At 44.0% G+C, this 14961-nt stretch overlaps 1 protein-coding gene across 8 annotated transcripts in view; it reads left to right on the plus strand.

Moving 5' to 3' along the window:
- Window positions 1-14961, plus strand: part of LOC126272723 (insulin gene enhancer protein isl-1) — a 401780-nt gene that overhangs the window by 350845 nt on the left and 35974 nt on the right. For 5 of the 8 annotated variants that reach the window (XR_007549253.1, XM_049975777.1, XM_049975779.1 and 2 more), the window contains one exon: window positions 5083-5289. Coding sequence is in view for 6 of the 8 variants with exons in the window: in XM_049975777.1 (XP_049831734.1) it covers window positions 5083-5289 (207 nt within the window). In the remaining 2 variants the exon portion in view is untranslated. The remainder of the gene's footprint in view (window positions 1-5082; window positions 5290-14961) is intronic. The other 3 variants (XR_007549254.1, XM_049975778.1, XM_049975780.1) reach the window with 1 other exon arrangement.

The following is a 14961-nucleotide window of genomic DNA, read 5'->3' on the forward strand; positions in this document are numbered from 1 at the left end:
TGCCGACCGGCTATTCAAAATGCAATTCGTAACTGACTATTTTTCTAAAAACATTAAATAAACAAATATATGAAACAAACAAATTTTGTATTTGTTTACGTATGTATATCTTCTCAAGTCCATGAAAGTAGTGGAAGAGGGCAGAGAACTTAAGAGAACTAACGATGAGCCTAGTAACACGTAACAATTTATAATCTCCCGATAATGTCAAGAATGGCCGGCGACAAGCCAAGTAATCTGAATTAGCGTTGCCGGCGCCGAGCGAATCAATTTGTACGATACGTGCGTACGGCAAAGTGTTACTGGAATTGGACGATTGGTATGGGGGATGAGCGTGGTAGGGGATCAGCTGGGGTGGAATAAGCAGGATGATGGCCATATCGTGTTTATGTAGAGCAAAGAGAAGGACTGAATAGGATAGAAGATAATCATATTGTGAGAAAGGATAGTGAAAAATGGGTTCGATCTGATAAGAAGGATAAATATCAGGACTTATGTTCTTAGGGAGGGTGGGGTGGTTAAAAATTAAGGAATTACCCTACCTCCATACAAACCTCCATCAACTATGGATGAGCGTTGTGGTCATTATGTTTCGACTCGTCAGTGTGTGCACCACCGTGAAAAAATCAAAATCTGATTGACCATCTGCCTGTCGGATGGCCGACTCTTCAGCCGGTTCTGGTGGCTGCACGGCCACGGACATTAACACCAGAGTATGAATGCGTCCCTAAGTGGCGTGGCGAGCACGCGACAGACGTGGGGTAGGTTGCGGTGCGTCGGCTGTCTCCGTGAACGCGCCTGCCGCAGCTGCTTCCGCCGGCAGCTGCGCCCCGCCCGGCCGTGTCCACGTTCCCACGGGCTTTTTGTGGGGCCCCACCTACCTATATAGTGACGACACGGGCCCCAGCAGCTTGTCAGCGGTCCGGGGAGATGCTCATTTTGCGGAGATACGCGCCACGCGTTCGCCACAAGGGTTAGTTCAAACAGACGGAGCGAGTTGGTGCAGTAGGCCACGCCAGGCTCCCATTTATTTTCCAATTTATCGGCTTTCCGAACGTGCCGAATCCACCATTCAGTAATGGAATGTCAGTTTTGTTGATGTTGTTTTTGTGGTCTTCAGTCCTGAGACTAGTTTGATGCAGCTCTCCATGCTACTCTATCCTGTGCAACCTTCTTCATCTTCCCGTACTTATTCCAACCTACATCCTTCTGAATATGCTTGGTGTATTCATCTCTTGGTCTCCCTCTACGATTTTTACCCTCCACGATGCCCTTCAATACTAAATTGGTGATCCCTTGATGCTTCAGAACGTGTCCTACCAACCGATCCCTTCTTCTAGCCAACTTGTGCCACAAACTTCTCTTCTCCCCAATCCTATTCAATACCTCCTCATTAGTTATGTGATCTACCCATCTAATCTTCAGCATTCTTCTGTAGCACCACAATTCGAAAGCTTCTATACTCTTCTTGTCTAAACTATTTATCGTCCATGTTTCACTTTCATACATGGCTACACTCTATACAAATACTTTCAGAAACGACTTCCTGACACTTAAATCTATACTCGATGTTAACAAATTTCTCTTCTTCAGAAAGGCTTTCCATGACTTTGCCAGTCTACATTTTATATCCCCTCTACTTCGACCATTATCAGTTATTTTGCTCTCCAAATAGCGAAACTCCTTTACTACTTTAAGTGTCTCATTTCCTAATATAATTCCCTCAGTATCACCCGACTTAATTCGACTAAATTCCATTATCCTCGTTTTGCTTTTGTTGATGTTCATCTTACATCCTTCTTTCAAGACACTATCCGTTCCGTTCAACTGCTCTTCCAAGTCCTTTGCTGTAACTGACAATTACAATGTCATCGGTAAACCTCAGAGTTTTTATTTCTTCTCCATGGATTTTAATTCCTACTCCAAATTTTTGATTTGTTTCCTTCACTGCTTGCTCAATATACAGATTGAATAACATTGGGGAGAGTCTGCAATCCTGTCTCACTCCCTTCCCAACCATTGCTTCCCTTTTATACCCCTCGACTCTTGTAACTGCCATCTGGTTTCTGTACAAATTGTAAATAGCCTTTCGCTCCCTTTTTTCTTTTTGTTGATACGAATGTATAAACACCACCCAATCCCCGAGCGGAGAAAATCTGTGGACGGACTGAGAATCGAACCCGAGCTCCTTCGCTTGGTATTCCGCAGCGCTGAACGCGCAGCTACGGAGGAGGACCAGTCTCGCATTCGGGTGGGCGGCAGTTCAGTCCCCCGTGCGGATGTACCACGCAAATTAATGGTTCCTGTGGTTTTCCTAAATCACCAACATCATATCTTGAGCGTGGTTTACGGCTATGGCCGCGTCTCGCGTCCATTGCGCACCTCGTTCTACTCTGCTAGTCTCCTTTAGAGACACCACTCGCCTTCATTGTGACATAGGAACATCCCTTCCATGTTTTCAGTGGACATCCTTTCTTCCTTCTGCCTTGTCGAGTGCCGGCCGGAGTGGCCGAGTGGTTCTAGGCGCTGCAGTCTGGAACCGCGCGACCGCTACGGTCGCAGGTTCGAATCCTGCTTTGGGCATGGTTAGTTAGGTTTAACTAGTTCTAGGGGGCTGATGACCTCAGAAGTTAAGTCCCATAGTGCTCAGAGCCATTTGAACCTTCGCGTCCAGTCATCCGTCCAGTGACGTCGCTGCTTACACCACCTCAAGCGCTGCTTAACGTCGACTGCAGAAATGTGTTGCTTGTCAGGAGCTACACGACCACTGCGTTCCATTCCCCACTCACAACCATTGTACTAGCTGGACTGCTGCTGGCACTTTGGAACTCACCAGTGACACCTTCCAACCGATTATATGCAATTTTTTTTATTACCACTTTCTGTAATGTTCGGCCGTCCCTGTCCTCCAGAACATGAGGTCTCCTCGACTTGGTTTGGTTGCGGTTGTCCTTCGCTTTTCCACTTCAGAACCACGTCACCAACAGTCGACCTGGGCAACTTTAGAAGACTGGAAATGTCCGTTATGGACTTTCCACGCGGGTAACACAGAATGACTAGCCCACGTACGAAGCCACTGAGCTCTCCTGGTGCACATTCTGCTGTAGATTCTTCTCTACGGTAATACAATACTCCCCGCCTCCTTTCGCACTGGTGGGTCCGCACGTCGGGACATCTGGTGGTTAGTTACGCATTGCATGGGTGTGTCCGAATGCTTTTGCGTATTCTAGTCATTGTCCACTATCAGTTTTCATCCGTAATGTTCCTTCTACAGACACGTTACTACTGGCAAATGTTCCATTAATCTGTCTCTTATTCTGGCAACGATTGGTGTTCAGTATACTCTCACCGTCACGTATTTTTACTAGCATTTCATTTCGTACTTTATCTGTCTTTGTAAGAGCTCTCTTATTGAAGGAAACATACTTCGGCTGTGGCAACCTACTTCCAATATATTACTTGTTTCAGCGGTCTTGCTTCCTGAGTAATGGAATTCTTTCTGTTTTTCGACTATTACGTTAACATTTTTCTTGTTAATTAAGTCGATTTTCGCAATATGTACCAATTATCGCACAGCTTACGGTTCAGTGAGTGACAGTTCGTCACTGAAATTACAGTACTATTTGACTGTATAAGGTGGTTATAATTCAAGGACAGCTACTCAGAGAGGACCAGCGTGAACTGAATTTTCATATTTCTGCGAAACTTGGTATATACAGTGTCGCGCGGAACTGATTTATGCTGGGAAAAAAAAGTTCAGAATTTGCCCACTGTGTGCAAATCTGGTGCATTATAGCACCTTATCGCCGGCTCCGGTGCTCATATTGAACAAATTATGTAAGCGGCGGTTAATAATAAAAAAAATCAAACTGATGCCTTTCTCATTTGCTTCACCTTTTCTGCCCGTTCCTAAACGATTACGTATGGAAACATTTCTATACACCTTCATTGCAAACACAACCCCAGATTTTCACCTGGTGCCCAAAATAGGAACTAGCTCTTTTCCACCGAGCGAGATGGCGCAGTGGTTAAACACTGGACTCGCATTCGGGAGGACGACGGTTCAATCCCGCGTCCGGCCATCGTGATTCAGGTTTTCCGTGATTTCCCTAAATCGCTGCAGGCAAATGCTGGGATGGTTCCTTTCAAAGAGCACGGCGGACTTCCTTCCCCGTCCTTCCCTAATCCGATGAGACCGATGACCTTGCTGTCTGGCCTCATTCCCCAAAACAACCCAACCCAACTCTTTTCCAGCTTAAATTAGTTTCACATTAATGCATTAGAAAGAGTACCAAGTTTCGCTGCCAAACTATAATTACAGTCCACACTGGGCCTCTGTAAGTGGCTGCACTTAAATTTAACTGCTTGGTACCTCCGAGTTTTAGAAAACGACTGTGCGACAACCGTAAGAGATACAGAAAAATGTCACACCAAGTTTCTATTCGTAATATGTGCCGGGGAATAGTTGCAGAGTGCATCACTAAGGCAGGAGTGTCAGAACTAGTAAACCAATCATCCGCTCTGTACTGTGACATTCAATTAGTTCGTGCCTGCAAATGGGTAACCCAGTGATTAGATTTCCAAAGCGAGCTGCTGTCGTTCCACCTTCCAGGTCAGCAGCAGCGTCTTCATTCAATTTGCATGGACGTATTAATGTTTGCCACGTCACAAATGGTGTCCATATTGAGCACCTGTAAAATGAGTTACAGACTTGGTGAGGTGCTGCAACTACTGATACGTGTGTACTTGCTGTATATCTCGCAGCTTACGTGCAGTCGTCTACTGAAACTACAGAGGTACTTACGAATAACCCTGTACTTTCCGTAGTTAATTTTCGGACAACCTGCGCACTTGTGTTAACATTAATAACCTCTTCCAGAAATGTAAACATTAATGCTGGTACAAAAAAGCATGTGTGGGTGGCGGTGGAGGAGATGAAACTGTGTTTTGCTAGCGGCGCTTGTTTTGTAGATGTGTGTGCGAGTGTAGCCTGGAGTGACGGTCTGTCCCACGCCGACATAGTTCTGCTGGGGAGCCGGCCACGGGGAGCTGTCAGCGCCTGAGGCAGCTGTGTTTGCGCAGGACGGCCGCAAGCTGGGCTACGGCGCCATGCAGGGCATCCCCATGGTGGCGTCCAGCCCCGTGCGCCACGAGTCGCCGCTCGGCATGAACCCCATCGAGGTGCAGTCGTACCAGCCGCCCTGGAAGGCGCTCTCCGACTTCGCGCTGCACACAGACCTCGATCGCCTGGACCCCTCCGCGCCGCCGTTCCAGCACCTGGTAAGTCAGGTAAGTGTGCCTCAACACACAGCGTCTGCCCACCCGCGTGCTACACTCGCAGAGAGAATAGATTCTTCCTGCCGCGACTGCCTCTGAATACGCTAAATCCGTAACTTGTTCCCCGCGTGGAGATGAATTAACGGCGACAGTAATCACAATACATGAAATGTATTCGCAGTTGCTAATGTGGACAACCGTCAGCTGTAGAATGGAATGACAACAATGAAAATTTGTGCCGGACCTGGCTTCCAACACGGGTTTCCCGCTTATCTCGAACGGTCGCCAACGATTTGGCTATCCGTTCTCGACTCGGGGCCACACTCAAACTTCAATATGTCGTCAAGCAGGCGTCCACAACCTGTACTTGTACACTCATTATGTACAGGGTGATCAAAAAGTCAGCATAAATTTGAAAACTTAACAAACGACGGAATAATGTAGACGTAAAAATAAACACACATGCTTGGAATGACATGGGGTTTGATTAGAACAAAAAAAACAAAGTTCACAAAATGTCTGACAGATGGCGCTGGACAGCAAAACTGCTGCCGTGACGAGTGAGAGGTACGCCGATATGTTACAGAATCGCACCATCCCCAGCCTGGCTGATAAACACCTGCTGGAACGTACGATGTTTATGCAGAATGGCGCTCCACCCCATATTGCTAGACGCGTGAAACATCTCTTGCGCGCGTCGTTTGGTGACGATCTTGTGCTCAGCCGTCACTTTCGTCATATTTGACCTCCCAGGTTCCCAGACCTCAGTCTGTGCTATTATTGGCTTTGGGGTTACCTGAAGTCGCAAGTGTATCGTGATCGACCGACATCTCTAGGGATGCTGAAAGACAACATCCGACGCCAATGCCTCTCCCGACATGCTTTACAATGCTGTTCACAACATTATTCCTCGACAACAGCTATTGTTGAGGAATGATGATGGACATATTGAGCATTTCCTGTAAAGAACATCATTTTTGCTTTGTCCTACTTTGTTATGCTAATTATTGGTATTCTGATCAGATGAAGCCCCATTTGCCGGACATTTTTTGAACGTTTGTATTTTTTTGGTTCTAATAAAAGCCCATGTCATTCCAAGCATGTGTGTCAATTTGTTTCACTCTATCTACATTATTCTGCAATTTATTCAGTTGTCAAATTTATACTGACTTTTTGATCACCTGGTATATTCCCGTACAGGTGAGACATTTTGCTTGAAAGTCGCTTGCCCGATGTTGATGGATAAATACGATATTGCGAAGTTCCTTCGGACATGCTCACAGCCGGCCGGAGTGGCCGTGCGGTTCTAGGTGCTACAGTCTGCACCCGGGCGACCGCTACGGTCGTAGGTTCGAATCCTGCCTCGGGTATGGATGTGTGTGATGTCCTTAGGTTAGTTAGGTTTAATTAGTTCTAAGTTATAGGCGACTGATGACCTCAGAAGTTAAGTCGCATAGTGCTTAGAGCCATTTGAACCATTTTTGACATGCTCACATGTGATCCGCCAAAAAACGGTAAGTGACTTTGAAGTAAAATGTCCTACCTGTACGGGGACGTACAAAATGAATATACGAGTACGGGTTGTAGACGCATCTTTGACGACATATTGATGTTTGTGTCTGGTTGTCAGTCGTGCACGAATAGCCAAATGATGAGCCGACCGTTCGCGATTAGCGGGAAATCCTGCGGTCCGACACAAATTTTCATTGTCGTCATCCCATTCTACAGCGGATGGTTGTCCATAATCGCAACTGCAGATACATTTAGTGTATTTTATAACAGCTGTAGTCGCCGCAGTGCCTGCATGCATGTTCAAAGAAACTGAGCACCGTAATTCAGAATAACACAGGCACGGCAGTACCGTGAATCATAATATTCTGTACTGGATGTTTCTGTAATCATTGGAAGAGGCGCCTGCCTGTCTCACTTCTTCTGAAGATATCTCATTGAACCTACTGTAGCAACCTGTATGTAGGGTAAGGTTACTAATATAGATATTTTCACCAGGAAAGTACAAACGTTTGATCAATAGGATTGCTACAAATGCCACTGCAATAATATTCAAAGCTTCAGATTTAAGAAAAACTGATGTCACCATATTTATTTGTCCAATTGTGTGGAGTAAGGAAACAAGTCTGGCGAGAATAATCTTACGAAGGTTTGAACCTCCTCTTGGCGTTTTTCCGTACTTCGGATTTAAAATTTCGGTTGTTTCGAAAATCCGCCTTGTACAAACCATATTTATTTCTTTTTATTCCTCCAGATGTGTTTCGACGCCTGTGCACCACCTTCTGTGGTTCAAATTTTATTTCTGTAAAGTATAGTATAAAGTTTATAATGAGTGATCCATTGTAAGGCTATAAATTATAACTTGTGCATTTTGTTCGGTTTGTGTCGACTGCTCAGCAAAAAATTACACTGCTAGTGAAGCTGGGTCTTTATAGATCGATTTTTGTGCCCTTTCCTGTTGTGTTTGACAGCACAGAGCAATGATTATAAACTTTATACTATACTTTCCATAAAATTTGACCAACAGAATATGACACAAAGGTGTCGAAACATGTCTGGGTGATTAAAAAAAAAACAAAAAAACAAATATGAGTCTGCATGAGAGAGATTTTCAAGGCAGCCCAAATATCTGGCGATGTGGTGTAATCAGTGCCACATGAGAGCTACTAAAATCTAAAATCTTTAAGTCAGTGCGACGGTCGCGACGTCTAATCACAATATCGGGCACAGAATCTCTCATGCTGAGATCACTGTACATTATTGACAGTCATTTAAGGGTCGCATCAACCGTCGCGCGGGCTTAACACTTATTTCAAGTTCAACTACAAAATAGTTACTTTTTCATTCGATAACGAGTTACTTGTTACCACCGAGCACCGAGGTAGACTGCTTAATGACCACACCAACAGTGTCTCACTTATCCGCGCAAGACGTATTTTCGTCGGAGATCGGCCATCTCCACCGATGTTCGTCAAGTAAATTTCATTTCATTTGTTAAACTTCCGAAAATTCTCTTCAATAAATAGTATTATATACATGAAACGTCAGTAGCAGCAAGGATTTCAGTACGCTAAGTACAGTCTTCAAATGAGTTGTTTATTTATTATTACCACTTGAAGTTATGTATATTGCGTCGGTTTTGTACGGAAGTTTCTACGATCTGCTGAAGCTCCAGAATAAAGGCTGCCACTGACTCAAACTTCTCAACACCCCAGGCGTCTTGACCATCTGTTATAGTGGAGTGGGCTGCCTGTCCACCTCTTCTTACACACTTAACCACAGCAGTGAATCTAACGTTGTGTAGAAATTAAATTAGGACGTGCAACGGAAATGCCATGAGCAACCCCGTACCGCCCAGTCTCGCCTGTACTGACTGCCTCGAGAAAGCAACTGTGCAACTCACAGGTGAGCACACACCAGTCTTAAAAATGAAGCAACAACATACTGAATGACTCGGCCCCATTGAGTAGCGTTAGTAGAAACATTGAGGCGACCTTCACAATTTTCTTTCCGTGCTGCTGGACTCTCAACGAAGTGGAAATGTAATTTCAAACCACATGTGATGGGATATCGGTATACGATTAGTCTCTCACGCTGTCTGAAAGTCACGTATGGTAAAGATATCTTTACTGTCTCTAAGGATGAAAAAATCTGTTATTAATCTTTCGGGCCGGAGTGAACGTTCTTCTCTAAACAGGCGAGATTCTCACTTCCGGAACTGACAGGCACTACGCTTTGTGTAACACAGTAGCAGACAGCGCCAGTTTTCCAATGGTATAATACCGGTGGTAGCGGTCCAACCCACTAGCTGCCAAGTGCCAACTCATATAAATTTTAATGCACAGGCACTTATCACATAATTACGAGCTACAGTACGCGTTTGAAGAACAGGCGTTACTGTAATGGCCAGCTATAGAGTGCATAATGAAAATACGGGGCTCCTCCCAAGTATTTGACGGCTTCTGTCAGAATCCTTAATGCTTGTATTTTTATAAATATAGACTCGACGCACACCATTTTCATCCAGTAGAAACTAGACCAGATCTGAAGAAAGATTGTAGTGCTCTTGCGACATCATCTGATGTTCATACTGACGATATTCTCGAAAAATGTAAATCGATGACAGAGCATAGTATCAATCAGAGCAGAGACATCAGCATCATGATGAATACTGGTCACAAAAGTATCATTACGTTGTGTCGACGTGCCACTCTTCCACTGCTGTACGTGAAACTATAAACGAGGTGCCTATCGGCAAAACTTTCGTCAGGAAACCTACCCGTACAGCTGTGCATCTCCCTTAACGCACTGCCGCAAAACCAAATCCGGGACAGAAGTGAACAGTACTTAGTGCAAGTTTGAGGGCGAAGAGTGAAGTGGCATTACTGTTATGAACAGCAGGTACCGTGAGTGAATAAAACACTTTCATTTCTAAGACACACACACACACACACACACACACACACACACACACACACACACACACACACACACACACAAAATCGACGTTTGCAGTGCCGTGCAAATATTTTCTGTGCAGTACGGGTGCAAAGACAAATGGAATACGAAATCAAACGAAATGCAATTGAAACACCAGTGGCCGCGTGTCTTTTATAGCAAAATAGTAATAAATGACTTTGAACAACCTCCAAATTTTATCGGTGGAGATCGGGTTCACACTGTAGAAGGTACAATGAAAGTAAGATGATTTCCGAAGCACTTCATAGGCTCTGACAGAAGCCTTCAAGTTTGCGTTTTTATAAAAATATATTCGACGCAAACTATTCCAAGGCATTTACCAATGTCTGAAGCAGAGTTGTGTCCTTTCTACATCATTTGGCGTTTATACTGACGTAATTCGCTACGAATGGAATCCTCAGATAAGACTGAATATCATAATTAATCGGAGCAGATGCAGTTGCAACTCGATGTTTGCAAATTATCACGAGACGACCTCCAACAAATAATGAAAGGAAAATGCGGAAGTTGGGCCTTCCACTAGTTGTAAGGAAATCAAACTTCCGTTGTTTAGGTTGTAGCACAAGCTATTAGCGAAATTATGAAACACAAAAATAAAAATTCCAGATGTACATATGTGGCGCAATACACCTAACGCTAAAGAATACGAATAGCAACTAAACGTAACTAAAATTGTATAGGACAGTCGCACCAGCTGCAACGTACTACCGATGTCAGAGTTGATTTATCTCTAAAAAAGAAATACCAAATATGCAAGCCGCTGAAATTTTAGTTGCTGTTTAAAGTGAACAATTGTACTCTTCTAATCAAACGACCAGAGCAGATCTCTGACAAAAGCTGCATACATCTGCATCACTACGGAGAACTCGAGATAGAAACGCAGTTGCAGGTTGCCTATCTAACGACTTCTAGGGCTAACAAAATTTCATTTTCAGTATTTCATACGGTTATTAACTAAATTTAATAATTAACTAAATTTAAAATTTATAAGGCTCTCATAAACTACTCATTACACTTGTTATTTTACGTTAAAGGTTTAACGCAGTAAATCAGATATTACAGTTAGAAACTGTATTTAAGTCTTAACTCACGACACACAAATTACCCAGACTATATTAAGCCAGTATTTGAAAATGAGAGCACTTAGCGACTTCCAACAAACTTATCACATAATTTCGAACTTTCACAAAACTTTCTCTCCCTGTTACCTCCAGAAAATGATGAAAGAGAGAAAATTTGTAGTTTACTAATTCGCCCATCGTTCAGCAAAACTGCAGCTAAGGAATGACATTTTACTTTATTACTACTTTATTACTAACTCTACTTGCAATGCATTTTGCAGACGGTATCATCATATCTCACTGGAGGCAACTGTAAAATTACATCATCGTACGCATCATATTTCGGTAGATACGCCATTTTATTGTAAGAGTTCGATTCTTTAAAGAATCAGGGATAGAGGTTTACCGGTACTCTCTAAATGATAAAAATGCATCGGTACATATAATACAAAAAGGTAAAGATAATTTGAAGCGAATGTATGTTGGCAGATCACTTACATAAGTAGTGTATGTATTTTCATTCAGTTAGGGAGAGAAATGTAGAGAGATCACGTAGAAAATGGACAGAAGTGTGGAGCTTTGGCCTAATTTCTGTGGTATAGGAGGGAGGGTGATGTAGTTGATATGCGCACGATAAGGTGATACTTTACACTAACTATTAGTGCAATTGAACATCTACCGATTTTATCTAGCAACCGTCGCAAGCCAGTGTCACCCTATGTAACGCTTTAAACCACGTATCTCAGATCAGCATCGTTACGAACACACAGTGCAAAACAATCCCTGGCCAGTGTCCAAACATCGACGCCGCTAGCTATGTTGAAAGTTAATTTATATGGGACCCCGCCAAGTTTTTCCTACACTCGGTAGCACGATGGGGTGTATACATGAAAACTGGTGGCAAAGCAGCAGGCGACGGCGCTGTAAAGTGTTGTCGTCGCTCCGTGAGCCTGTCGCTGTCCCTGTCACCAGTTATTGAAGGGCGCTCTCCTAGCTCCGGGCAGACGAGGAGGGCGCGTAATAAACAAGTGCCAGCGGTGTTTACGGGCCGGCATAATATTGTGGCGTGGCTATGTATAGCGCGGGCGCGCGGTGACAGCGCGGCGCTGTTTATTATTGTAAACTTGTTGGCTCAACAAACACGGCCGCCTCATAAGGCCGCTGTCGCCGCGGGCGAACGTCAACCACCGTGCGACCGCCCGCCGCCTTCCACGGAGTCCTGGCGCCACCGATGTCGGTAGGTTGCGACTGCGTCTTCCCTTCAGCACACTTGTTTTATCGACGCTCGAGGTGCACCAGTTCATCAGAACCTAGTGGACAATTTGTATGAAAATTGTAACCGGGCACTCAGTATTTTTAAACGTGTCATTTTCCCATTGGTCAACGGTAGATCTGTGTGTACCTAGTTCCTGGGATTGCCACGACACCATTTAATCCAAATTATTGTTGGACTGCACTTAAAACGGGTGCGCTATATAGGGTATATCAGCAAGAATCATCCCATTTTAAAAAAAATCATAACTGCTATGTTATTTGAAAAATAACGATCAGACTGCTGAGGTCATCGGTTCCTAGGCTTAAACACTACTTAATCTAACTTAAACTAACTTACGCTAAGGACAACACACACAAACCATGCCCGAGGGAGGACTCGAACCTCCGACGGGGACAACCGCACGAACCGTGGCAAGGTGCCCCTAGACCGCACGGCTACCCCGCGCGGCTATGTTATTTGAGATATGTGCGTGAACAACGTACTGTTGGAAGGAGCAAACTCTCGAGTTTTACATGGTACATCAAAAAGAATCGTTCGATTAAAAAAAATCATAACTATTATATTATTTGAGATAAGGTGTATGGTCTATTTTTCTTTGCTGAGAACCCTTTCACAGGAAGTACGTATCTCGATGTGCTTGAGAACTTTTCCCCCCAGCAACTGGAGACTGATTCGAACGATTTCATCTACCAACAGGACCACTCCACTGGTATCTGAACGACAGATTGGTCGCACTGGACTAAATGATTCAACCCTACATTACTGGCCTCCAGCCTGACAGTGTGTGATCATTTCTTCACGAGTTTACTAGAAGACACTGTTTATGCGCTTCCGCCACCAACAACAGTGAATGAACTGAGACATCGCATAACAGCAGCTGTGGAAGCTGTAACTCAAGATATTCTTGCTGCAGTATGGGAACAATTTGAATACTGAGCCGGCCGGGGTGGTCGAGCGGTTCTAGGCGCTACAGTCTGGAACCGCGCGACCGCTACGGTTCCAGGTTCGAGTCCTGCCTCGGGCATGGATGTGTGTGATGTCCGTAGGTTAGTAAGGTTTAAGTAGTTCTAAGTTCCCCAATTACAATACTATGTTCCGAGACGAGAGGGGTCTCTGTTTACACAGCTCACATCTCCCAAGGCTAGTTTTGTAACCACGAGAATGAATTGTCCGATATTTCGTGCCCACCAGTCAGCAAATCTTAATATTATAGACTCTTTGTCGTCTACTTTCGACAGAGGGATACCTGATCGCTATTCATCGTTACCTGAACTTGCCACTATTTTCCAGGAAGAATGGTGCTAGTTTCCCTTGAAAACGATGCAGGACCTGTATTTATCCACCCCGAGACAAGTGGGAGCTGTTTTAAAAACCAACTGTTTACTTGCACATGTGTTGCGTTTTTGTTGTTTTGTGTTTTGTGCACCCCATGTACAGTGTAGTGGGACTGTTTGACCGTCTGTTCCAACTTGTTCAGTAGGAGAATAATTCATTCCAATGTGGATTCCACGATATGGTTCAGCTAACATGATATGGTTTACTGACTAGTCGAAAAAGAGATGAAAGTGCTCAGGCTGGTGTATACGGTATTCAGTCTCGACTGAAGAGTGTAATTTTTGTAGGAAAGTGAGCTTCTGAATTCCAGGCCCAGATATTAGATATTTGAGTATGTACAGCAGAGCATTTACGTAGATGTTACGATGGTAGCATCTCCATTCATCCACATAGCCAAGCAGTTCTGAAATCTCTATCAGTCCCTGAAATGAGACCGAAGATCGTTGCATTATGCCATGAAACCATTGTGAGGCAGGAGGAAAGCAACAGGGTAAACCTGCTGTGGGCCTTAGTCACTTAGGAACTGTGATAATGGATAAGCTGTCTGGTCAACGCAGGGGCGAAGACTCCGTTTGTTGAACCAAATTTGTCTTCCTATCACTAAGGCAATGGTAAAACCTATACGTATCTCGACCAGAAGGATTCTAATCCAAATTGTTCGGGCAATTCAGCAATCTCAAGAGTGCTACTCCCAAATTAAATTCTTGCCAAGCTGTAATCCCAAAAATTCGAGGCTGTCAAGGTCAGCCGCCTGCAGCAGCCGAGCGGTTCTAGGCGCTACGGTCTGGAACAGCGCGACCACTACGGTCGCAGGTTCGAATCCAGCCTCGGGCATGCATGTATGTGATGTCCATAGGCTAGTTAGATATAAGTAGTTCTAAGTTCTAGGGGCTGATGACCTCAGACGTTAAGTCCCATAGTGCTTAGAGCCATTTGAACCATTTTTTGTTTGTTTGTTAAGGTGATCTATCTAGCTATTTGTTGTTTAAAAATACAAGTGAATGCAATTGTCTTCCCTCTTCTTCTTCTTTTTCTGTGAGCTTGTTAAATATTCATATTATTTGTATAAAATGTACAGAACATGTGTCGAGCCAGGCACCTCAAGTGCTAGGAATCGAATAATTGATGAGTGTATCATGTGAACAACACAAAGTTGAAAGAAAAAAAAGACATAGTATAAACAAATTGGAATAGACTTGCTAATGTGAAGAGTAAAGATGTGTATAAAATGTATTTAGGATCGAAAAATTCAAGCATTGCCGATAAATTTTTCTTTTTAGGTTCCGAAATCGATGATCTGCTCTCGTCTGGTGGAAAATGAGCCATATCACTGATGGCATCCAGGAAATGTACGCTCTTTGTAATCTTCATCTCCTTCCATGTTTCAATCTCGTTGAATGTAAGGCGTGTTTTCATGAAGGGATACTCAGCTTTTGACACCCTGATCCAGAAGCGGGTGCTTATTTTCAGAGTGATCGTATTCACGTATGCCTCACTTGGCATTGCTACATCGAGGTAATCTTC

The sequence above is a fragment of the Schistocerca gregaria genome, chromosome 5 (genome assembly GCF_023897955.1).
Source record: "Schistocerca gregaria isolate iqSchGreg1 chromosome 5, iqSchGreg1.2, whole genome shotgun sequence".
NCBI lineage: Eukaryota > Metazoa > Arthropoda > Insecta > Orthoptera > Acrididae > Schistocerca > Schistocerca gregaria.